Genomic DNA, 26,562 nt, shown 5'->3' on the forward strand with positions numbered 1-26,562 from the left:
CACCTGGGATGAACAAAGACATAGGATTCTTATCTCATTATGCATGATCTAGCTTTCTTTAGCGCCTCAGCCCTTGCTTTCCCCCCGCAGGACCAATTGTAGTCATCAGCAGTCGTTAACAGCAATCTACAGCTTTACCACTCCCATCAGCCCATCACCCATTCTCACCCACCCCCACCACCCTCTGTATATACATAAGGGTCTGACTCTTCTGTTTCAAGTGTATATGAAGAAGTGTGCATGCACACGAAAGCTCATACCAAAATAAAAACGGTCTCTAAGGTGCTACTGAATGAATTTTTTTTATTTTGCTAACAGAGAAAGTGAGTCGCTGCTGGGTAGACTTTGCAGACCACCTATTAGGAAATTTAAGTAGTGGATCACGCACTTTCAGTCCTAAAACTATCTAGCATTCACATTTGGTTAGATAATAGCTAGGCCTTCTATTTCATCCAAGTGACAAAGACTTCTATCTTAAGTACAACAACAGAAAAACCTGTGGTGGAGGGTTCTGCAGATGAGGCAGCTGCAGACAGATGGCTTATAAGCTTTATGGTCGACATTGCCAAGTTGTTAATTCTGTGAGACCAGAACAAATAACATTGAGGGAGGTATTTTAAGGCAGGCATGGTTTTTGGGGTGGTTTCCCCCCCCTTCTGCTTCCATGACGAACATGGATTCCTCCCAAATAAGATACAAGGGTGGGAGTCAAAGGAAGATATGCTTGGCAATGTCGAAGGTGAGAAGAAAGAGGTCTGTGAAAAGACGTTCAGATCTGAGGAGAAGGAAGTAGGCGGGCACAGTTTCAATCACAGAAAATCCAATCAGAAATGGTCAAGGCAACAGCTGGAGGTCAAAACGTAAATCGGCAGATACGCCTGCATGCACGCCAGACATTTTAAGCACATTATTTCGCCCAAAGAATCCCAGTTGGTTAAGGGTGCTGGGAACTGTAGCTCTATGAGGTGGACACCCTCCAGCAGTTAGCAGCTGGACAGCAGACTGAGCAGGCAGGCAGGTTATCCTTTGCACACAAGGGTGGCTTCCCCTCTGAAATTTGGCCTAAATTTGCTTCCATTCATATAAATCATCATATGGAAAATCTATGCAAATTTTTGCCCTAGGCTTATGTCCTGAGTTCTTTAAGCAGGGTCCCAGAAGCCTCCCTGAGGTGCAGAGAAGGCAAGCTGTCTATGTCAGAGGCACAGCTGCCAAGTTCTCCCTTTTTAAAGGGAAATTCCCTTATGCTGAATAGGCTTCCTCGCGAGAAAAGGGAAAACTTGGCAGCTATGGTCAGAGGTGTAGAACCTCTCAATTTCATCCCCCACCCCCAAAAAAGATTGACATCAGGACAAAACAAAAAACAGGAGGATGGGGTGTGTGTGTGTGTGTGTGTGTGTGTGTGTGTGAGAGAGAGAGAGAGAGAGAGAGAGAGAGAGAGAGAGAGAGAGAGAGAGAGAGAGAGAGAGAGATGCCTCTCCAATAACTTTCTAATTTAGCCCTACTAACTGTCATGTGGAAGACAGGAGTGCCTGGGGTGCTATGGTCCATGGGGTCACGAAGAGTCGGACACGACTAAATGACTAAACAACAACAACAAACAGGGGCGTAGCCAGGATCAAAACTAGGGGGGGGGCAAGCCATGGTCGTTCAGGGGCGGGGCCAAGGCACGGAAGGGGAGGGGCCATGAAGTGGGCGGGGCTAAAGGGCCAGCGGGCCTGATGACATCGTGGCGGTGGCAGCAGCGGCCACCTTGTGCTTCTGGGGCTGGTAGCGTTGGCGGCTACCCTGCTTGGCTGGAGAGGACGGGAGGGTCGGGCAGGCGAGAGGGGGTGGCAGGGCGGGCGAGGGCGAGGCAAGACACGGCCGCAGCCACGACGGCTCCGAGGCGTTGCTGCATATCAGCATAATATTTCAACCATGGTTCAATCCCCACCTTAGGAAAAAAAATCCTGCATTGCAGGGGGTTGGACTAGATGACCCTTGTGGTCCCTTCCAACTACAATTCTATGATTCTATTGATATATTACCATAGCATATGCATCATTCTGCTTTCTTGAATTGTCCTACTCCTAGGCATAGCATCCAACTCCTAGAGGCCTAGGTGCCCCCCCCCAATTACTGGTAAATACCGTATTTGAAAGAGTCATCCCCCCCATGTTGATGGGCTTTCTATGTGGGGCTTATCTGCCCACCCCCCGTATTTTATTAAGGATGGAAGAGGGAGGGAAGGAAGGAAGAAATAGAGAGAGGGATAACTCATATTTGTGGGTGCCTCTGGGTGACGCTGTGATGCTGGAACTCTGCATGTACAGGAGCCTTGTAAGCAGCTTTCTCTCTGCTTGATTTACAGCAGGCACGTCCAACAGGTAGATTGTGATCTACCAGTAGATCACTGGATGTCTGTGGTAGATCACTGTTAGGTCACTGGCACCCCTAAAAAAAGCTCACCCAAAATTTTCCTCCTCCCTCAAAAAAGTTGAACTATGACCTGAAGCCCAAAACAAAAATGGGCCTCCCTCCCTCCTAAAAGAAGCTCAACAAGTTTGACCTAAACCCCAAAAAACAGGGCTTCCCTTCCTTTAAAAAAAACTCAACAGCTTTGACCTGAACCCCCCAAAAGGGGGTAGATCACCCCCAGTTTTAAACTCTGAGTAGATCAGAGTCTCTTGGGAGGTGGCCACCCCTGATTTACAGTATACAGATGCAGGAGGAGGGGCAGACTGGAACACCAATGCTTTTTATAAACATCACTGTGTCTGTCAAAGCTACAGCCTCCCCCCTTTCTTATTCACTTCTTTTTAGCCTTGCAGAGCCACCTTAGTCAAATTGAATCCTCTGAGTCTGCACCCTCATTAAATCGCCAATAGAACTCTTAATGCTCCTGAATGCTCATTAACAACTCCCACTTAAGAACAATAGGGTGAAATGGTCAGCTATCGAATCTTGCCTGGGGATATATGCTCCATTGTCTTAACTGCTTAACTACTGGTAGCCACTTTGCTTTATTTATTTGATGTGTTTTTGTTACTGCTGTGTCCCCCCCCCCCAGCAAGCGGAGACTTAGCTGCTCTTGCTAAAGCAAAGCCCTTTCCACTTCAGTTTTTGGAGGGGAAAGGTGCTGGTTATGGTCTATAAAATACATTAATTTTTTTGCTTCTGGGGGGGCAGCTGCCCCTCCTGCCCCCCTGCCTACGCCCATGACAACAAACTGTCATACTTCTTGATAAACTACCCAAGAGCTTCAAATATCTCTTTCTCATTTTTCGATTACTCAGCACAGAACAACCTTGTCCAATCCCTCTACGGCAGGCATCCCCAAACTGCGGCCCTCCAGATGTTTTGACCTACAACTCCCATGATCCCTAGCTAATAGGACCAGTGGTTGGGGTAGATGGGAATTGTAGTCCAAAACATCTGGAGGGCCGAAGTTTGGGGATGCCTGCTCTACGGCATATGGCTTGGGCTTATTTTAAAATAGTAAACAGAAAGGGGGGGGGAATCACACAATTCCTGTGTTTTAGAGCTTCCTTCCAGGAGAATTGGTTCCAAGAATGGCGGCCACAAATAGAGTGATCCTGAGACACTCCCAAAGTCCAACTGAGGCACATGGTAATAAGTGTGGGATGATGGGAGAAGGAAGTCAGCCCTTAACAGCTTAAGCCACACATTCAATCAATCCACTCTCACTGTTTGCCATTTAATTATTTTAGTGCCGCCCCCTCCTTTTCCTCCCAGGAAAGAAAATAAAAACAACCCATGGTGGGAATGAATAAGTCTCATGAATTTAGCTTAGCTGTGATTAGTAGAATCCCAGAAGGCTGCACAGGCACCATGCATTGCAGCCAATAGCCAACGGGCACTTGGCATGGTGTGGCTCAGCGGGGCAGGCAATCTGCTGCACCTATTGCTACACCCACATGCTGCCGAACACCAAATGTATGTATTTCTGCATCCCTGGGAACCCCCTCAGTACCACTCCTTTATTTTCGAGTTGCCTAGCTTCACTTCCAGGCTGAAAAGCACTTGAGTTTGCTGTTGAAAAGAAATATATGAATCTTAACCAGTGGAACAGTCACTCCCATCTGCAGTCCGATAGTATTCAAAGAGGCTATTAGAAAAGTAGTCTTTTTTTAATTTTAAAAAAATCCAATTTAAATCCCCCATAATTGCAGACGGGAAGAAAGAACATGGATCACAATCTGAAATCCTGGTATTATTGCCATTGTCGGGTTTTTTTCATATATTACTTAGCAAATGCTGTGGTTCTTCACAACACTGAATTTATCCAATTCATTGTGGATTGCTTCACCTTGCACTGGTTCCAGGAAAATGGAATCTTTGATATGACCTGGCTGAATGCCTCTAGATTATCGCTGCAAGCTGTAACCAGTTTAACGGAGTACTGTGCTGGAAATGTCTTTTTAAAACAAAACAAAACAAAACAAAACCACCCACCATCAATTAACGAGAGAAAAAAATGCATTATTATGAATTTGGGAGGGAGGTGGTGGAAGAAGGCTGTATGTGAGCTCCTTCTAACCCCTGGATTCAGCAAGTATTAAAATATAAGCCAGGCTAGCTTCCTGCATTGAGGCGATAGCCTGGGAGATGGGCCATTAAGGGAAACAAAGGAAAGGGACAAGGCAGAAGGATGAGGCAGAGTTTAGAGCTGAGATTCAGTGACGTGACCCTAGAAGTAAAGAAGCAAGCTGGAGAGAGAGTCAGAGAAACTTTTGAGAGTTTGATTTCTGTTGGCATCCAGTGCTGGGCTTATGGAGGAGGCAAGACTGTCTTGGCATATAATGCTGGGAACCCCTCCATGGTAGGTTTGGGTTGCATATATGTGTAAACAAACCATATATCATAAAGACACCACAGTTTTCGCAGTGTCACTTTTCCATGAACCCTGGCTGAGTGCCTTGAACCCATGGAATCTTGCAGCACTCAGAGACTGGGGTTGCAGTGGCGTGCAACATTATTAAAGGGGATAAAAAATGTTGGCAAAGTTCTCGTGACTGGGGTTCAGGCTATTTGTTCCCCTTGCCTTGCTTTTTTTAGGCAGCTGAAGGGAGTTTGTGATGCGTTTCCTTTATTTCACCCTACAAAGCATCTCGCCAGCGGTCTGCACTTGGCAGCCTTCCTTGGTGCCACAGTTTAATTGAAAACCCTGAGCAAGACACATCAGGAGAGACATCTCCTTCCATGAAGCATTTTCAGATCAGGAAGCACAGAGTGGCTGCAAAGTCCTAAAGAAATATTTGCAATCATTTACCTATTGATCAGTTGTTTACACAGCTGAAAAGGTTTAAAGAGTTTGTATCGCTGATGGTGATTAATTTAGGTTAAACAGTAGCCTAGTTTATCAGATAGATAAGCTACCCCAATAAGCAAAATAATCACAATACCTGCATCAACTATGTCCCATTGACTCATGGAAACCTGATAGTGTGACCTTGGATAGTCAAGATCCAGCTTTGCTGTCGCAGTTTAGATTAAAATGTATTAATCATCAGATGTTCTTTTGACCCCATGTAGACTCATCATGGATATAAAACTTCTATCCAGTATAAAAATGGACATCAGCCACATTTGGCAATATTATCAGCTCTGCTTGGAGTTGTGTGTTTCTAGTGACATTCATCACAAGGTTCTGTATTTGCTGAAATCTGTTCAGAGTATGTGCCATCTCCATACATATTATGCAAAATGTGTAGCGTTTTGAATTTTCTTTAATCAATTACAGGTGCAAGGAGTGGGAGAATGGGCTCCAGGTTCTTCAAGGGACCACAGCAAGCAGGGAGGAGAGTTTTATCTCTTCCTTCCCAGACAAATTCCACACACACAAAAAAACCTTCCCAAACCCACAGCTTTAGAGATAGTTCTCATTGGTACCAATTAATAAAAGGAACAAATGACCTGAAGACATAGCTGTATGTATGGTACTCAGTTTGTGACCCTGCACCCTGTGCCACTGGGCCCATCACCTCCTGGCAAATAGAAGGGGAAGAAATGGAGGCAGTGAGAGATTTTACTTTCTTGGGTTCCATGATCACTGCAGATGGTGACAGCAGTCACGAAATTAAAAGACACCTGCTTCTTGGGAGAAAAGCAATGACAAACCTAGACAGCATCTTAAAAAGCAGAGACATCACCTTGCCGACAAAGGTCCGTATAGTTAAAGCTATGGTTTTCCCAGTAGTGATGTATGGAAGTGAGAGCTGGACCATAAAGAAGGCTGATCACCGAAGAATTGATGCTTTTGAATTATGGTGCTGGAGGAGACTCTTGAGAGTCCCATGGACTGCAAGGAGATCAAACCTATCCATTCTGAAGAAAATCAGCCATGAGTGCTCACTGGAAGGACAGATCCTGAAGCTGAGGTTCCAAAACTTCGGCCACCTCACGAGAAGAGAAGACTCCCTGGAAAAGACCCTGATGTTGGGAAAGATGGAGGCGAAGGGGACGACAGAGGACGAGATGGTTGGACAGTGTTCTCGAAGCTACTAACATGAGACTGACCAAACTGCGGGAGGCACTGGAAGACAGGAGTGCCTGGCGTGCTCTGGTCCATGGGGTCATGAAGAGTCGGACACGACTAAACAACAACAACCCTGTGCTAACCCAGGGGTCCCCAGACTTACCCGCCTTTGGGCTGGTGCCCGCCGTGCCGATCGTGCGGCGGGCCGGAGGGTGGGGGAGTGCGTGCGCAGTGAGCCGGAGGGCAGGGGAGTGCGCACCTGTGCGCATGCGCACACACATTTACTGGCGCGGTGGCCCAGTTCCAGGCCGGAAAAAACGCCGAAAATTGTTTGTGCGCATGCTTATGGCCCCCCCACCCGGAAGTGCACCTCCCCCGACCCGGAAGTGCACCGGAAATGACCTCTTCTGGGTCGGGAGAGGCCCATACACATGCGCAGAAATGATTTTCAGCGCTTTTTTCAGATCTGGAAGCGCGCTGCCGCACAGCGCACCGTAAGAGCGGGTGGCGGGAGCGGGTGGCGGGGGTCATCGCGGGCCGGATTGGGAGGCCAATTGGGCTGCGTCTGGCCCGCGGGCCATAGTCTGGGGACCCCTGTGCTAACCTGATGTTTCTCAAGCCACACTAAATTAATCCATCTACTTTTTGTGCGTGAAGAAAGCATCAACTCCTGATTTAGAAAAAAGCTCCATTCTGTTAGTTCCTAGCAATCCATTGTCTCCAGTATGACCGCCTCTTCCCATATAAACCAACCCAGATCCTCAGATCATCCTCTGAGGCCCTTCTTTGTGTGCCTTCTCAACTAAATACAGTATGATCCTATAGTTGTATTGTGCTATTGTACTATAGGCAGCTTAAGAGGGTTTTCACAGCCTAGAAATATTCTAAATAAACAAACAAACCATATCTCAGTTTTAAAAGCAGTTTGCTATATTGAATGGGAGTGGAAGGCGGGGAAGGCAGTCATTCAAGAAATGCAAACCCAGAGCCCGTTTTATTCATATCCCCAAGATACATTACTTTCAGGAAAACAAGTTGAAATGTTACAGTAAAAAGAAAAAAAAGCTTTGTAAATCTTACCTGACTTTATACAATCTGAAGTTTTGCAAACACCATCTGGGGGAAAATAAAATAAACATATTTATATTGTTATTAAAACCCCTAATAAACTTAAAAAACAGCTTAACAACTTGGGACCAGTTTACCTACCAGATTGCCTTACCCCACCACTTGGCCATTCAACTGCTTCAATTGGCAGAGTTGGCACTATTGCCAATTCGATTGGCAGAATTGGTGCCACATAATACCTGTTTCACATTTGTAAGAACCTGATCGTTTAGTGTGGCAGCACCTGCACTTTGGGAACTCCCAGCCTATTGATATCAACCAGACTGTATTCTTTTCGGTGCCTGCTAGAAACAGTCTCGATTCGACAAGCCTGCCCAGATGCTTAGAAATGCTGGTACAAATTTTAATCTGTTTTAGTATGTTAACTTCTTGTATGTTTAAAAGTATTGTTTTATTCTCCCCCCCCCCCATTTTATGGTTTTCTCTTCTGGGGGTGCCATGGAGTGCCCGGGGACAGGCAGTCAAGTTGTGTATCCACAGCAGTGACCAGAGGAGAAATGACCACTGGGAGGAGCACAGAGAGAAGAAATGCCATGGTGCATTTGCAGCAGCACAACCGGACGCCTTCATCTGCCCCAGCTGCAACAAAACATGTCTCTCCTGCATCGGTTTCTACAGCCACAGTAGGCACTGCAACCTTCCAACAGTTTGACCTCACCCCCAAAGGCACGCTCCTCCATTGTCTCTGGAGACAGACGGATGCCAGCTCCACCTTGGGAGGGCAACTGCATTCATAGATGGTGATTTAGAAGGCAGTTAATAAACCAATGTCAATAAAAATAATAATAATAATAATACTAACCCCCCTTCACCATAAGGTCCCAGGACAGGTCACAACAATTTTAAAATAACAATATTAAAACAGTTTATCCATTTGGGACAAGCAATTTACAAGGAAAGGGAATAGAAAACATCTTGGGAAAATGTGTCAGAAAGTCTTGAGCTTCATTTTGCTTGGCGTAATCTTGAACATTTCCTAAGTTATTGTAAATTGTTTTGGGGGGGTATGAGGGGGGGGAGATGGAAACCTGAATGAATTCTGCTGCTGATTCCATCTGGTCTTGTGGATTATAAATTGAGATTTGAATAGAAACTGCAAAAAGGGAATCACATTGACATATGCAGTAGTAAAAGCAGAAATGACCATGTAAGACTGAGCTTTCGTTTTACCGGTACCAATTGTGTACATTTTCTATGACCGTTTATGGCTTTCATGGGAAGAGCTGCTGTTCTTTTTTTAAACAGCTCTGTGTGCAGGATGGAGAGTTTGGGGTGTTTGGGATGGACAGGAAAGGTCCATTGGGGTGAGAATGTCCCTGCACATGTTCCTTAGTAGCCAGTGACAAAGTTGCCAGACATACCTTCTGTTAGGGAAATTACAGCTAAATGGCCATGGGAGGCTAGAAGGTGATTGGAGAAGATGAGTCATCCTTATTCCAGTCTCCCTCTATCTATAAGGAAGTGGCAATCTAGGTGTGAGTGGAAAGCAACAGAGACCAGGCAGAGCTTCAAAGAGTCATATAATGTTAGAGTTGGAAGGGACCCTGAGGGCCCTGCAATCTTGCTCACAGTGGGTGGGCTCGAACCACCAACCTTCTGGTTAATTACTGTCACTGAGGAATGCTTTTGAGTCAGAAACAGAGAAAGAGAGAGGGGCAAGGGCATTCTATGCTCTCGGGCATACTGTTTGTGATGATCTGATATTGGGCAATGAGTTTTCCTGATGGAATGCACAAAGAGAGGGCCACCGAACTTGTATATTTGCAAATATACAAATACAGCATGAATACTCGTTACAATCTGGAGGCATAAACCTCCAGTGACTCCTTCCGAAGGAAGCTTATCAGTGCTTGGAAAAATAGGACAAGCCTGTAAGTCAGCAAATTCTTTTTCTACGTTTTAGGCTCCTGAATCTCAGAGAAGCCAGTCCCAAACAAAGGTTTGTCGAACCATTCTAGGCATATAGTTATTACACAAAAAGCACAACACAGTTTTTAAAAGTCAGCTTGCTTCCCAAAAAGAGAGAGCATTGCCTCCTTCTAAATACAGAAGCTAAAACATCCCAGCAACATCCCAGCTAACAAGTTCAGATGTACGGTACTAAAGCATCTTACCAGGGTATTTTAATCAACCCCTTTTCAAGGTGATGAAATTTTGTGTCCGTGCTTTTTGCTCCCCCCGCCCCCGAAGTTCAGGTTCTTCTACTCACCATCATAGGTTGCATACAGAATGATCATGGTGACAGCTATGATAGCAAGGAGAGCAACGACAACGGCAAGCCCGATTTCCAGTGCACTCCAGCGCAGTTTTTTCTTTTCTTTTGCAAGGTTCATTTCAGTTATATCCATCTGACTTTCTGACTTGCCCATAACCTAGAGTCTGGGACAAAGAAAGAAAACAAAGAGCAGTGACTGAAATGCTTATGGAAACTTCCAAGTTCCTCTTACCTAAGACCCATTTTTGTTCCAGTGAGGAAGAGGAAGTATTGGTGTGTGTTTTTTTTAAAAATAAGAAGAATCAAAATACATCTGTTAGTCATGATGGCAAAAATAAATAAATGACAGTCCAATTGACACTTTGCCACTTACAATCCACAGAACAATGTCGTCCTTACACACACGAAGAGCAGCTAAAAAAGGGGATGAAAACAAAGCAACACTTGGTTTTATTGCTAACATATCTACGGTACTTTAATTGCACTCCTCTGCCACAAGAGTTCACAGGCAAGCGAAATGCAGCCCTTACTCATTGAATAAAAATTAACCTAACCTTTCAAACTTTGATCCTTTGCCAATGATCAAAAGTGTTCCATTTTGCCTCTCTGGCATTTTCCAAGTCATTTCAACTATTAACGACTGATGGCTCCTAAAGTAGCTGAGGGAGGGAACATCATCTTCCCTCTGAACTCAAGTCTGGCAAATTGCCATTTGCCAGACTTGAGTTCAGAGGGTGGTTGGGAGCAAATGTGTCCCCCAAGTGTCCTGATTTTCCAGGGACAGTCCTGGAATTATGAAACCATCCTGGCTTCTGATTTAATCCCGGAATGTCCCAATTTCCCTTGCCGGTGTTGCTGGGAGGAGGCCGAACTAGCACTTGTCCTGAGCGGCGGCAATAGCAAGGAAGGATCCTGTTGTCTCTCCATGGTTGCCGCTGCTGGCCTCCTCCCTTTGGGCAGCTCACAGCCGCTGCTGGAGAGTGGGCAAGGAGGAGGAGAGGCTGCAGCCACTGTGGCCCAGCTCCGTGCTCTGAAGGGCAGGAAAAGCACAGAGCCACCCTGGGCAGGGAAGAAAACGGGAACAGAGTAGAGCACGGGTGTCAAACACAAGGCCCGGGGGCCAAATCCGGCCCGCCAGACCTCGTCATGTGGCCCGCCGAGCGCCCCAGCCAGCGGGACCCAGCAGTGGGACCTTGCTGCTGAAGCGCCGCGCCAACAAAGCACCGACAAACAGCTGGGGCCAGGGAAATGCTTTTTGCCCCTGGGTCCCTTCGCGCTCTTTTCTGGCGCTGAATCAAGGCGGCGACCCCCCCTTCCCTTTCTTTCTTCCTCTCTCTCGTTCTTATTCTTTCTTTCCCTCTCCTTCCTTCCTTCTTTATCTCTGTCTTCTCTCCCTCTTTCTTTTTCTTTCCTTCTTTATTCCTTCTTTCCTACTCTTCTTTCTCTCACCTCTTTCCTTCCTCTCTCCCTCCTGCTCCCTCTTTTCTTTCTTTCTTTCTTTCTTCCTTACTTCCTTCCTTTCTCCCTTCCGTCCTTCCCAACTTTCTTCCTCTCCCTCATTCTTATTCTTTCTTTTCCTCTACTTCCTTCCATCTTTCTCCCTTTCCGTCTTCTCTCCCTCTTTCTTTTTCTTTCCTTCTTTATTCCCTTCCTTATTTCCTACTCTTCTTTCTCTCCCCTCTTTCCTTGCTTCCTCTCTCCCTCCCACTCCCTCTTTTCTTCCTTCCTTCCTTCCTTCCTTCCTTCCTTCCTTCCTTCCTTCCTTCCTCCCTCCCTCCCTCCCTCCCTCCCCTCCCCTCCCCTCCCCCTCATCAGAAACATAGGATGCTGCTTTATACTTCTGGCCCTTAAACCCTGGAACCAGGAGAGCAGCTCCAGTGAGTCAACCTCAGCCAGTCCCTTTGGTGAAGGGTGGTGGCTCACTGGCAGAACATCTGTCCTGCATGCAGAAGGACCCCAGCATCTCCAGGTACTAGTAGCTCTGCAAAGGTCCTGCATGAAACCCTAGCGAGCCTCCACCACCCAGTGCAGTTACCAAAAATCATTTTTCAATAAATTGTACAATAATTGTACATTTGAATATCTACTTGCCATTATTCTGACTATGTTTCTGCTTTCAGAGCTAGTTATTACTTACATTATTACAAAAAACAGTAATAATTGAATGCAGTGACAATAATTTATGATAATAAAGAGTGGACACGTAGTCCTACAGGTACAACTGGCCCTTTGAGGGTGACCAAACTGCTGATGCGGCCCCCGATGAATTTGAGTTTGACACCCCTGGAGTAGAGCATAACACAAGGAAACTTGGTTTTTTATTTTAAATTGCTTTGTGCATCTGTGTCTAATCTTGCCCATTTCCAACATTTATTTCTTGGTGCGTGTTTTTCTTTTTGTAAATCTACGAAAGAATAATAAGAGAAAAGATAAAATTGGGACGGAGGGGTTTTCTCAGGACGGTGGAGGGTGTGTGTGCTGTGTCCCATTGGTGAAGTGGTGAATGGTGGAGAAAACCCCCCCCTCCTGAACCTTCCAGAGAAGAGGAAGAGAGTATAGATTTACAACAGTGGTTTGAGGAAGGTCATGGCTCAGATGTAGACAAAGAGCAGTCGGGAAATAATGGGAGAGGAAGTGAGCAGAGCCGGAGCAGCTGGCTGACATGTTATCACTAGAAAGCATTCCAGTCCCCTCTTCTCCCAGAATCTGGCGGAAGAGCAAAGGGCTTGTAGGCAAATGGCCCTAAGCGGCCACCATAAGGTGGGTGGTGCTGGTGACGACTGAGGAGAGAAGGGGGAGGGGGAGTTTACTTGGAGGAAAGCTATTACTCCAAGAGGCAGCATTCTCAGCCTCTCTCTGTGAATATTGAATAAAAGATACTGGTAAGAGCTTCTTTGTCTGTCAATTCCTGGCCACCTGTCCTGGGGGGGGGGGGAATTGGATTTCCTGATGCCTGACAGTGTGCAAAAATGGGGCGTCAAGGAGGGCCAATTGCTGAGGAGTGAGAAATGTCCCGATTTTCATTTAAGGAATGTTGGAGGTTATGCAGCAGAGGACCACAAACTCTGCTGTCCTATGGACTCCCTTCATTCTACACATTGCTAAAGCAATGCCTCCAATGATGCCATCACGAAAACATGAGCTTCACTGGGGCGATATGCACTCATGGGGAAGAATGACTAGTCAGGCTTCCTATGATGTATGGGCCTCACAGCGGATTCATCAGACAACAGACAACACTCCAGTGCTTGTCGTTATTGTTGATGTCAGTTGCATTGTAAATTTTTGAACGGACAAAGCAATAAATGCATCTATATTATATATGAGTTGAGTGGGGGGGGGAATAGGCTGTACGCAGAGACCCACCTAAACCCCTGGATCTAGCAAGTGTTACAATATAAGCTTCCTGTTGCTACTAACATGGGTCTGACCAAACTGCGGGAGGCAGTGGAAGACAGGAGTGCCTGGCGTGCTCTGGTCCATGGGGTCACGAAGAGTCGACACGACTAAACAATAACAAAGCTTCCTTTTGAGGTGATCACCTGGGTGATGAGCCATTAAGGGAACAAAGGAAGTGGGTCTGTGGGAAACTGTCAAATGGGAGGGTTGCCTGATAGTTAGAAAAAGGCAAAGGCAAAAATTGAGAGTTGTAGTGAGGTGCGCCAGAAGATATGCAGCAAATAGGAGAGATAACATTGTTTGATTTCTGTTTGACTCCAAAGCTGTGGCTGTGGGAGAAACAAGGCCCTCTTGGGGTGATAATGCTGTGAATGCCTCCATCGCTTAGGTTGTCTATATGTGTAAATAAAAAATATATCATAAAGACACCACCGTCTTCGCTGTGCCCTCATTCCCAAAAGAAACATGAACTTGGGGGAAGCGCCTTGAACCCCTGAAATCTCGTAGCACTTGGAGATTGGGGTGGCGTGCAACACTACACACACACACACACACACACACACACACACTGAAAATGATGAATGTGAGAAAAATTACTGCAAAATCAGCAACAGCTGAATACAGCTGAACACAGTCCAGCACTACCCCAAGGTACCGTAAATCCTGTTGAATTCTGTGAGGTAAGTGGGACTATGATTGCTTGGAAGAAACAGAAAAGATCTCTGAACTTCTCATGGTGCTCTGCTGGGTATGTTTCCCCCCTTTGGATTTTGTATTTATCCAAAATAAGCTGCAGAGGCTGAAGTCTTGAATGAACGGCCCACTGATGACTGAGGAGAGCGGGGAGAGAAGAGGGAGATTAATGTTGGGCAAGTTTTTGTTGGCTGGTTTGTTGCCAGAGGCATTCAAAATCACTCCTCCTCCTGCTTTTGTTTTTGCCATGTGAGGGAAAAAAATAAGGACTCTCATATCATTTCCTGCTCATCTCTTTGCTGCCCCTGCCATTATCCTAACATACCTAACATTTCTGAAAAAAAACATCATTTCATGCGCTGGTCCAGCCCACCCAATGCTATAGCACAGCGTCTCCGAACTAAGGCCTGGGGGCCGGATGCGGCCCAATCGCTTTCTCAATCTGGCCCACGGACGGTTCAGGAATCAGCATGTTTTTACATGAGTAGAATGTGACCTTTTATTTAAAATGCATCTCTGGGTTATTTGTGGGGCATAGAAATTTGTTCATATTTTTTTCAAAATATAGTCCGGCCCCCCACAAGGTCTGAGGGGCAGTGGACCGGCCCCCTGCTGAAAAAGTTTGCTGACCCCTGCAGCATCTCCAGCTTTTCCCCTCTTCATAACTTGTTCATGCCCTGATTGCTGCTTTAATGTTGCATGGCAGTATTTAAAAGCTGGCATTTCTGTTTACCCATACAGTGATTTTTATGAGCCTTTTTATTGTGTGTGAAATATTCCGGCCTCCTGAATGGATCACGAAAGGTCACGTTTTGAAAATATAATAATTGCCGGCACTCTGGAGGGGTTCTGATGAGCGACAGCGACTTTCGGAGGTCTATGTGCATCGGCTCCCATTCTGCGAAAGCAGGAGGGGTGAGTGCATTTGAACAGCGATGCAACACTGGCTTCCGGACAACAGCATCTCTGCTGCTCACTGAGATGGTGTGGGGATGGGACAGGGCACAGGTGAGTGTGAGTGGAGGCTGCCCTGCACAGACCCAATCTTACCACTCCTATGCCAGTAAATGACAATGCTGCCACTGTGTCAGAATCCTGCCTTGCATCCTGCCCCCACCCCTCCCTCACTGCCAGGTGCCAGGTGCTGAGATGAGCACCACCACCACCACACCCCCACCAGACTGTCTTCTACTGGGCATGAGAAAAATTTTTAAACTTAGGCCCGATTTTTTCCCATGTGATCGGGTCACATGAATCCAGCCTCAATTATTCCAAGACCAAAACGACCTTGTTAAGCATGGTAAATGTATCTTCTCTCACATGAGCAACATGTGTCTAAAATTTCAAAGTTTGCAGTAAAGAACTGTCTCGTTACCCCTTTTGGGAAGAGTACAACTTAGTTACAGTATTTTTCGCTCCATAAGACGCACCTAGTTTTTAGAGGAGGAAAACAAGGGGGGGGATTCTTTTCTAGAGAGAGCCACGCAGAGTGTGTAAGTGTCTCTCCCTTTGCTTGCTTGAGCTGGGAGGAGGGGCGGAAGGGGCTCCCATCCGCCCCTCCTCTCGCCTCGCTGTCAAGCAGGCAGACCTTGAGGACAGCCTCAAGGTCCGCATCCTGCCATGCATTCTACGGAGGGCTGCCTCCAAAGACGCTTCGGACACTTCAGCCAGTGCAGAAGTTGGCAGCCAGATTGCTCACCAGGGCAAGGCGGGTTAAGCATCTGACAAGGATCCTGGCTTGACAGCAGCAGCTGGGACCAATTCCAATGGCTGCTTTGGCTTCACAACAACCCTGCGAAGTAGGTTAGGCTGAGAAAGTGCCCCGCTTGTCTCAAGCTACCAAGGGCCATCGCCATTCCTCTGCCTTCCATGAACCACCAGCAATAAGTTTTAGAATCATAGAAGCGTAGAGTTGGAATGGGTCCCCCCAGGGTCATCTAGTCCAGCCCCCTGCAATGCAGAAATCTTTTGCCCAATGTGGGGCTCAAACCCGCAACCCTGAGATTAAGAGTGTGTCTCATGCTTTGTCAACAGAACAATCCCTTCCTTGCAGTGAACTTGAATGAGAATGATTGGGGATGTAAGCCCGGGCATTTTTCCACATCTAAATCTAGCATTTGAATCACTGCAACATACAAATTCATCAGATAATTAGATCAGCATTCTCAGATGCAAGCAATGGTGTTTGAAGGTGGGGGTATGTCACCCCCATTTTATCCATGCTAGAGAGACAGTGTGTCACAATGGTTAGATCGCCAGACTATGGCTGCATGCACACCATCCATATAAAGCAGATGGCTCCCCCCAAAAAATCCTGGGAACTGTAGTTTGTTAATGGTGCTGGGAATTATAGCTCTGTGTGCGGTGAACAGAATTCTCATAAACAGTGTTCATTTAGTGCAGCCACTGTTTAGCTAAGGAATTTGGATGAATCAGAAGAGGTGAATCCAATGAATTCATCCCATCAGCAAATGAGACTCCTTCTCCTCTCTGCATGTATCCCCTGCACACACACACCCCAAATCTGCTCCAGGGAGTTGAACTGGGGAGAGGGCACCAGAGGCATGTGGGGAGAAGAAGGAAAGTCCCATTGCACAGATGGAAGTCCATGAGCTTAGATACAACCCCTTACACACACTCTCCCGCCCCCCATTAACTGGTGATAGAAAGCAGGAATGTGATGGGATTCTTAATACCCAGGTTCTAGTGACCACATAATATTTAAGAAGGTGAATTGGAACATACAGTATCTGAGTCAAAGTTGGGTCACCCTAATTTGCAATGTATGGATAGTCATAGCAACCTGCTTTACAGTAGTTGCTGTCAAGGATTACTGAATGTAAGTGAAGCACTTTGCACACCCCAAACAACTGCACAAATCAGCCTTCTCTATGCTGGTGCCCTCTTAGTTTTGGGCTGCAGATCTAATCATTGCTGACCACTGGCTGGAGCTGATAGTGATTGTGGTCCAATATGTCTGGAAGGCACCAGGTTGGAGGAAGCTGACATGAATTCAAAGTGTGATGGGTAAGTTATTTAATCACATGGCGCTGTGGGTTAAACCACTGAGCCTAGGGCTTGCTGATCAGAAGGTCAGCGGTTCGAATCCCTGTGACGGGGTGAGCTCCCGTTGCTTGGTCCCAGCTCCTGCCAACCTAGCAGTTCGAAAGCACATCAAAATGCAAGTAGATAAATAGGAACCGCTATAGCGGGAAGGTAAACGGCATTTCCATGTGCTGCTCTGGTTTGCCAGAAGCGGCTTTGTCATGCTGGCCACATGACCTGGAAGCTGTACGCTGGCTCCCTCGGCCAATAATGCGAGATGAGCGCGCAACCCCAGAGTCGGTCACAACTGGACCTAATGGTCAGGGGTCCCTTTACCTTTAACCTCAAATAAGTTTGCCATCAAGGCATAGGTGGGGATCACTTACAAGATCACTGACAATTCAGTTTTTAAAAGGTAGCCCATGCTGTTAGAAGGAAGCAACACCTTTTACATTTTCTTATTTCTTATTTCTCAATTATGATAAACCATAACAATAAAATCGCTTCCAAAGGTAATCAAGTGTGCCCTTGAATCTCAACCCAAAAGATCAGATGTTCACGTATAAAATCTCTTCACTGACAAAGTAGCTGAAACTTTAGGCAACCCATCTCCCAATTAAAGCATGCAGATTACGGCTTAAAATGGTTCTTGTCTATGCATACTCACCTGGGAGTAAGCCCCACTGAACTCAAGAACTTGTATATCTGAGCACACATGTATAGGATTACATTGCAAGACAGCCAAACCCGTCCTTATCATACGCCAGTCAAGCAGAAAGTTCGATCTTCAGTCCTTAAACTGTAGGTGCATGAAGTCAAAATTACAAAATGCCTCAGCTTCTTAGTTTGGTGAGTGCTTTAATGTTCCTAAATTGCAATTTATTTGCACACCAAGAATCACCTGCTTTGACATGCAAATGTGCTCTGTGAAGACAGCATAACTTCCCCAAGGGAGATAGTTTTTATTATACTACTGCTGGAGTGTTTCCATTATTTAAAGGCATCCCACTGATTTGTTCTTACCTGCAGCTTTTTAAGAAAACAAGCGAACACTATAGGCCACCTAGCAAAGGTCTATTTATGTGATCATTCATTTATACCACCAAGACCTGGGCATAATTAAAGCAGACAGGAGCTTAGGTATTAGAGTTCTGTTCTATTTCTCCTAGGGCTTCAATGATACTCCCCCAGTTGCCCTCTAAAGTGTAGGCAAAACAGGCAGCTCCAATTATTATGTTTGGCAGCAATGGAAATTAGCAATCTGAGCTTGAGTTTTCATTTTCAGTCCACCTGCTTCAATCTGACTTCTTGGAGCGGCCTACATGTTCTTTGAAATATGCCAGGCCAGGTGATATGGACTTGCTGGGGGTGGGAACACTATTCCTTTAGGTTAACTCATTTAGAAATGCATTTCCTTAGCAATGGATGATTCCAAACACTGCATTGGCAGTTGAGGCTGAAGTTGGCTCCTGCTTCCTAGTTCCTTACTCAGTCCAGGTGCCTTGTGGGATATCTTTTTGGGGGGTCGGGGTCAGGGAGGCTAAGGAGTAAATCCTATACAAATCTGGGATGGAGTCCTTAAGATGGTTGGATAGCACCTTGTATGCCTCCTTCTGGCAACTCCTGCAGCTAAGATGGTACCAAACATATTGCTCTACTTTCCTTTGGAACACATCAGTGAGGCCTTTTTTTGTCTGGGCAGCCCAGGACCTCCATATATGGTAGCTTGCTCCCTCAGAAGGTCACTTGGGTGCTGCTAACACAGTGATTTGATTTCACCCACACAGGTGCACTCCATTGTCTCTTGAGACAGATGGATGCCAACAAGCTCAATCCAGGCATGTGGAATCAGCCAGAAGAAGCAAGTACAGTGGTACCTTGGTTCTCAAACACCCTGATACTCAAACAACTTGGAACCCAAACACTGCAAACCGGTTTGTGATTTTCCCCCCCGGAAGCTGAACATGCTTCGTTTTTAGTGTTATGCTTCCGATTTGAGTGATACACTTCCGTTTTGAGTGCCACACTTCTGTTTTGAGTGTTATGCTGAGGTCTGTCTGTTTTTGCTATTTATTTTGCATTTTTGTTTTTGCGGCTCTTTTTTGTTTCGTTTTTGTGACTGTGTGAAACCCAGATCAGCTACTGATTGATTGATTGTATGACTGCAGTACATTGATTACTGCTTTCATTCTATGGCTCAATGGTCTCATTAGATAGTAAAATTCATGTTAAATGGCTGTTTTAGGGTTGTTTTTAAAAGTCTGGAATGGATTAATCCAAAATGGATTACTTTCTATGGGAAAGAGTGCCTTGGTTTTGGAACAGACTTCCGAAACGGATTAAGTTTGAGAACCAAGCTACCACTGTATGTGCATCTCTGCTCCCTAACATAACCTTATAAAGGTAAAGGTAAAGGGACCCCTGATGACTCTGGGGTTGCGGCGCTCATCTTGCTTTACTGGCCAAGGGAGCCAGCGTACAGCTTCTGGGTCATGTGGCCAGCATGACTAAGCCGCTTCTGGCGAACCAGTGCAGCACCCGGAAACGCCATTTACCTTCCCGCCGGAGCAGTACCTATTTATCTACTTGCACTTTGACGTGCTTTCGAACTGCATGGTTGGCAGGAGCAACGGGAGCTCACCCCGTCGTGGGGATTCGAACCGCTGACCTTCTGATTGGCAAGCCCTAGGCTCTGTTTGTTTAACCCACAGCGCCACCCGCGTCCCCACATAACCTTATATGTTACCACAAATTCATTCCTGCCAGCAGGACACTCTCCATTATAAGATGCCAAGAATCATGTCTGGCTGCAAGTGGGAAGCAATTGCAGCCTCATGTTTATTACCCAAATAAGTGTTTTTGCATACATAAAACTTATTTCAAGTTTGAAGCTTAGGTCAAACATTTAAAGGTAACATAAACTGTGTAATGTGCTTCTGGGAAAATCCCATTTGATAGCTTGTAGTAGCTTGTGTATACATGTGTACCAGGGATGTGCATTCATACATTTCACAATTTATGAAAATGCATTTCTTCAGGCCACATATTGACATGTATTGAAGACATACATAGCAGATAGGTGTGTCGGTTTCATTTCAGAGAAAACGCTTTTGCAGGAAAGCGATGTCTCAAGGTGAAATTGACATGAAATTGGCAAATAATGGTATCTAACCAAAACCGAAACTTTCTAAGGCAATTAAGGTCATGGCATGAATTGTTACCAAAAAGTTGGGGGGAAAAACTCCTTCCATTGAGAAAGGGTATGGCTACTGGGAGAGTTGAAATTGTAAGATTCAGATTGCAGTCCTTGGTCATCAATTGACTTGTCAAACAGGAATCTAAGGTGGTTCTCACCTTTCAATTTAAATGCATGGAATCAAATCGTCCTGCATCTAAGGTGCAAACATTGACTGAATGTAACACCTTCTGAGAGAAGAGCTGTGAACTGTGATACCTTAGGAGACACAATTAGTTTGGAGCGTTCTCATTCAGCAAATACATTGGTATCTGAAAATAAGAGGCATTTTTGGTTTGGTTTCCTTGTGTTACTCATAAATAGGGGGGGGGGAGAGAATGATGATTTAGTAAAACAGGTCAGCGACTTTCTGGAATAAAACACCATCACTTGATAGAAAGTTATGTGGCAACTTTTCAAAGAAGCAAAGATAATTGCATACACCTACAGTTCCCACAGAGTTTGCTACAGGACATATTTGAATTTGTTACTGATAAAAACAGATAATGCATCCATAGCAACACTTCCCTGTTCCTGGATTTCAGATTTTATTCATTTCAGTGTTCTCCTGAATGTTTATCTGCAGAGTGAACAACTAACAAGACTGGGTAAAAAGATGTCAAGACTTCTGGGGGCCAATTACTACTGTTTCAATAACATCATCCATGCATTCAAATATGATACCCAAGAAGAACAATATAAATGGCAAGGCAATAAATTGCAAAAATGAGAAAGAGAGCGAGAGAAGGTTTCTTGGTGGGGAAATTAAAACATCAGCTTGTGGGGTAGTGCCAGGGCAAATTTAAGCATCAAGGGTAATGGAGATGGATAAAGTATTGTAAACACACACTACTAAACTCTGGTGATCAGATATTTCAAGAACCACAACAATCTATTGTTCTCTTTGTAAATATCTGTGTGACTCTGAGCACGTTTCATGTTTCCTTAAAAGCCACAGTAAAGGTTGCAATTGTAATTCTTTAAAATGCTTCAAAGAATAGGATTCAAATAAGTGATACAACAAGCAGTGAAATGTTTGTGGAGGGGAGAGAGATTTGAAAAAGTTATGTTAAACAGCCCATATGTTGTTGCTGTTATAAAAATATTTAGTACTGAGTTAATGAAGCAATTTTTTAAAAAATAGTAATGCTTATTTTCTAAGTAGTACATAATTGCTTTTAAAAATTGGCAACGGTTAAACATTTATAATAAAAGTATGAAAAACAAAGTTTCATTTTTAATTGATGAAGAGTAACTTCATGATTATAAATAATTCCAGGATCTGCCGCTGGTTCAGATTCTTACGTCACACTTACAGGACAGTGCCTGTTGATTCTAGGTTAACCAAGAATCTATCAGCTTGGCGTTCTGCACTAGATATCAGCACGACATATGAGAAGTTCCACTTTGCACATAAAATAGGCATTGGAATTGTATGTGTAAATGTAACCTTTTGCTGCATTTTAACCAAACCCACACAAGCCTGCTTCCCAAGAGAAGTGAAAATGTAGTTTTACTCCCATGAGCAACTGTACAGGAAGATGAGAGAGCTCACCCTGCTCTCTGGGACAAACAGAGCCATCACACTCTTCCAAAACTCTCCCAACAACTTGCAGCCTTAGGACAATAGAGTCTCGACAGCCAAAGTTTCATGCTTACAGAAATATAGCAATGTACAAATTTACTGATGCTGTTGGGAAAATGTCAAAAAGAAGAAGGTATCAATGAAATGAAAGCCTTAAATTTAGTTCTCTGCTTGCACTTAAGGCTCGGGGTGAAACGCATTCAAAAATACACGGAAACCAAGTTTGGAAGATAAGCTAGATGCTATGAGTCTACCTCTGAGGCAATATGCATGCTGAAGTTAATCAGAATCAGATCGCTACTAAACAGCCAGAGGAAAACATGGGGTGCTTTGAAAAGCTGTATAAGTTGGCGGAAGCAATACCTTTTCTCTGCCACCCCCCCAAAAGAGAGAGACGTAGAGGCTCCAGTCTGCTAAGAAGAGACCCCCTTTCTGCTCTCGAATCCCAGAGGGCGTGGGGGGCTGATTATGACTGCAAAGATGCAGCCCAGGGAGAAAGAGGGGGGTATATGGAGCACTCAGCACATGCTCAGAGGTACCCTTCTCCATTCTTGGCAATGCACAGTGATGAAAGGGCTGAGATTGGCTCGAATGAAGCCCAATACCTGCCCGGCTCCTCTCCTGCTTTCCCTCCTCTGCAGAGAAGCTGCGCTCAGATATTCTGGAGAAGTGATGCCCCGCTCTTCATGCCGGGACTGCCCTCCTTTCCACCCCTCTCTGCCCCCTCGCCTTTCTCTAGTCAGGATCCCGCTTCTGGGTGTCACCGTCTGTACCCACCCACTCTCCTGTTCCACGGCTCGCCAACTCTACCTCTCCGGTCTCTCTAGACTTACCGAGCTGTTCCTGGGAGAAGTTCGGGGCTGATGTAAATAGACACATCACCGACCGATGGAGAGAAGAAAGCGCAAGCGGAGGGGGGGAGAAAGAGGCGCCGCCGTGGGAAGACCCAGGAAGGAGGAGGAGGAAGAAGAGAAGAAGTCAGCCGGCAAGAGCCTCTAGGGAAGCGGCGGCGCTCAGGTCCGCGAGACGGGATGGAGGGGCGGAGAGGGGGCGGTGGCAGGCGCTGCGCTCCCGGCGCCCCCCCTGGACTCAGGCGGCGGGTCGCGCGAAGAGCCACCCAGGCATTGCCAAGCCAGCCGAGGCAGCCGCGGATCAGAGAGAGAGAGAGAGGAGAGAGGGGGTTTTACTCTTCCCTTGCAGGAAGAGAGAGAGAGGTGGGGGGCGAGCTGCGCTAGCTGGTTGTGATCCAGCCTCTCCGCCAAGCTTCGCTATTCTCCGCTGTTTCTGGGGACTTTCAAAAGGTCTTGCCTCTTATCCTGATTTCTAAGCAGAGACTGGGCTGGGGGCAGGAAAAACGCACAACTCCTCCTCCTCCTCCCCCTCTTCCTCCTCCTCCTCTTCCTCATCTCGCTGTCTGTCTGTCTGTCTGTCTGTCTGTCTGTCTGTCTGTCTGTCTGTCTGTCTGTCTGTCTGTCTTTGGGGAAGCCCAGATGAGGCCAGGAGCGAAGCTTTTGGTTCCTATCCCCACAAGATTAGTCAGGCCCTCCAAGAAAAAGAGGGACCCAATGGGTCATAGAAGCCAACTCCTAGGAGCCAAGGGGTCTTCACCCCACTCCCATAAAATATATGAGCGGGTCGCACCCACCCCAAGTTGATAGGCATTGCCATGTCCCGCATTATGCAAGGTGGTGCTTACCTGTAAACAAACCCCCCCCCCAAATATTTTATTTAAGTTGGCACCCCTGCCACAAGCAATCTGGACTCCAGTTTGGCTTTGCTCCCATGGCCCATGAAGAATGGGAGGTGCCCTCACCTTAACAGGCAGGCAAGACTTTGTCCATACATATGGGGTAGTAAAGGACGATAGCTCAGTGGCATAGCACCCTTGGTTCGAGGACTAATCCTCAACATCTCCAGGTAGGGATGGGAGATGACCACATTTGAAATCCTAGAGAGGTGCAGCCAGTGAATGTAGACAGTACACTTACTAGGTGGACCAGTGGTATGAGGCCTCTCCTTCATGCTTCTGATGCAAAGCAGGGAGAGCTCTGCTGGGAGGCAGCTTGAAATCCACTTTTTGGGAAAGAGCAGTTTAAAAACAACTGTCCTATTTTATTTTATAAGAATTGGGTTGGTTGTGCTGAGTTGGTTAACTCTCAAAGGATCTTCCTTAAAGGCTCCACCAGGTCTATCTTTTTAAAAAAATTAAAAATAATACTTTATTCAATCTTTTAAAAGGTACAAACAAACAAAGACAAATATAACAACATAAATTCAAACAACTTAAGCCACCCAACATAAAACGATACCTAAATAAACCAAATTAATCCAAACCCATTGGGCAAATTAAGCAAATTGAACAATAAACAAATTAACAAATCAAAACAAACCCCAAAGTAAAAATATAGGATCTACACATATAAACATAAAAATCTATTCAATATACAGTAGCTTAAAATTGACTTCCAATCGTTAGTATATCGCTTCCCTTAATACATATACATAGCTTGCTTTTCCTCGGCTCCACCAGGTCTATCATGGGTAGGTGAAATATGGTGTGGCCAAATGTTAGCCCGCCAAACCACTATGGAGGACTACAGTGAACCCAAGGTGAAGTGATGGCGATCTTTCACTTCGTTATAATTGGATTTTGGATCTTCTTCTTCTTCTTCTTCTTCTTCTTCTTCTTCTTCTTCTTCTTCTTCTTCTTCTTCTTCTTCTTCTTCTCCTCCTCCTCCTCCTCCTCCTCCTCCTCCTCCTCCTCACATGCTATTTTTTCCTTTCTTATGATTCATCATTGTGGTATAAGTTCCCGTGCATTTTGTGCACATCTGTGAAATTTATTTGCCATGGATTGAATTCCTTGCATTTCATGGTATTTCTGCCCCACTGTTAACATTTTCTCCCAACATACCTCTGTTGATCTCTCTCTGTAACTCGAAGACCTTGTTGGTCATTCCACAGCTGGCAGATTGCCTTCGAGTGTCAATGGATAAGTGGACCACTTTCACATGCCACTGACCCTCTGAAACACCCTCCAATAGGTTCATCTGAGGATAATAGGGCTTCCTTCCACATAACTCCTACAGCGTCAACTCCCATTGAGCACACAAAGAGCCCTGCTGGATCAGGCCAATGGTCCATCTAAGACCAGCATCCTGTTCTCACAGTGGCCAACCCGATGCCAGTGGGAAACCTGCAAGCTGAACATGAAGGCAATAGCACTCTGCCTGCCTGCGATTCACAGCAACTGATATTCTGAGACACAATGCCTCTGACAGTGGAGGTAGAACAAAGCTGTTGAGGCTGGGTAAACAATAATTGTTAATTCATTTGCATGTTGTTGTTGTTGTTTAGTCGTTTAGTCGTGCCCGACTCTTCGTGACCCCATGGACCATAGCACGCCAGGCACTCCTGTCTTCCACTGCCTCCCGCAGTTTGGTCAAACTCATGTTCGTAGCTTCGAGAACACTGTCCAACCATCTCGTCCTCTGTCTTCCCCTTCTCCTAGTGCCCTCAATCTTTCCCAACATCAGGGTCTTTTCCAAGGATTCTTCTCTTCTCATGAGGTGGCCAAAGTATTGGAGCCTCAGCTTCACGATCTGTCCTTCCAGGGAGCACTCAGGGCTGATTTCCTTAAGAATGGATAGGTTTGATCGTCTTGCAGTCCATGGGACTCTCAAGAGTCTCCTCCAGCACCATAATTCAAAAGCATCAATTCTTCGGCGATCAGCCTTCTTTATGGTCATTTGCATGTAGTTTCCCCCAGTTTTAACCTTTAAAGCCCTCTACGGCCTAGGACCCTTGTTCCTATGGGATCGCCTCTCCTGGTATGCCCCACGGAGGACCTTACGGTCTGCAAATAACAACATCCTAAAGATTCCAGGCCCCAGAGAGATCAGAATGGCCGGTGGAACGCTCTCTCACAAGAGATTAGGGCCCTGCGGGATTTGACATCTTTCCCAGCCTGCTCACAGGTGCTTATAATATCAGTGGAAACAGTTGGTAACCACCTTCAATTTTAACCTGAAGATTGCCACTTGTCCAGCTATTTTAATTTGTTTGAATTAATTGTGGGATGTATCTTAATTTATTGATCACTTGTTTTTATGCATTGCCTTACTTGTATGACGTTAGCCGCTCTGAGCCTGGCTTTGGCCAGGGAGGGCAGGATATAAATAAATGTTGTTGTTGTTGTTGTTGTTCATGCTTTCCCTCAACATGCTGCTTTCAATTGATATTTATTCTAGAACTGGCCATCCACAAGAGTGGGCTTGATTACTTGATATGCATTTGAAATCCCTTCCCTTGCTTAGGTTATCCATGCCTTTCCCTCTTCGTACCTGGTCCAGGTGAATGATGGAGGAAGCGGTGATGGCAATGATGGTATGTGCCCACTCGCAACATTATCAGGCAAGTGTAGATATGCACCCAGACCTCACACCAGCTACATGGAATGGAAGAAGTGGATAGGGAGACATTCTTCTTCTTCTTTCAGGCAACTAGAACCAAGGGCCATCCAACATTGGAAGATTCGGGACAGGCAAAATAAATTCCTTCTTCATGCAGTGGATGGCTACAGAATTCATTTCCACAAGATGTCGTTACTGATGGCTTTAAAAGAGAATTAGGAAATTCCATGGATGATGGCTGTGCCCTGTTTTTACTCTTGGAGACAGCATGCCTCTGAACACTTGCTGGGAATTAGAAATGGGGGGGGGAGCATTGCTGCGCCCATGTCCTGCTTACATGGACATCTGGTTGACCACAGTGAGAACACG

At 45.7% G+C, this 26,562-nt stretch overlaps 1 protein-coding gene across 3 annotated transcripts in view; it reads right to left on the bottom strand.

The window, feature by feature from the left end:
• The window catches only part of MME (membrane metalloendopeptidase), a 73,219-nt gene extending 50,498 nt beyond the window's left edge, over positions 1-22,721 (bottom strand). Inside the window, exons 1-3 of one of the 3 annotated variants that reach the window (XM_060274462.1) lie at positions 22,615-22,721; positions 9,819-9,988; positions 7,562-7,597 (exon numbers count right to left, since the gene is read on the bottom strand). In XM_060274462.1, coding sequence (XP_060130445.1) covers positions 7,562-7,597; positions 9,819-9,978 — 196 coding nt within the window. In that variant the 5' untranslated portion in view covers positions 9,979-9,988; positions 22,615-22,721. Of the gene's footprint in view, positions 1-7,561; positions 7,598-9,818; positions 9,989-10,197; positions 10,347-22,614 lie in introns of those variants that run through there. The other 2 variants (XM_035132952.2, XM_035132954.2) reach the window with 2 other exon arrangements.
• Positions 22,722-26,562: the final 3,841 nt, after the last annotated feature.

Source organism: Zootoca vivipara, chromosome 5 (assembly GCF_963506605.1).
Source record: "Zootoca vivipara chromosome 5, rZooViv1.1, whole genome shotgun sequence".
In the NCBI taxonomy this organism is placed as follows: Eukaryota; Metazoa; Chordata; class Lepidosauria; order Squamata; family Lacertidae; genus Zootoca; species Zootoca vivipara.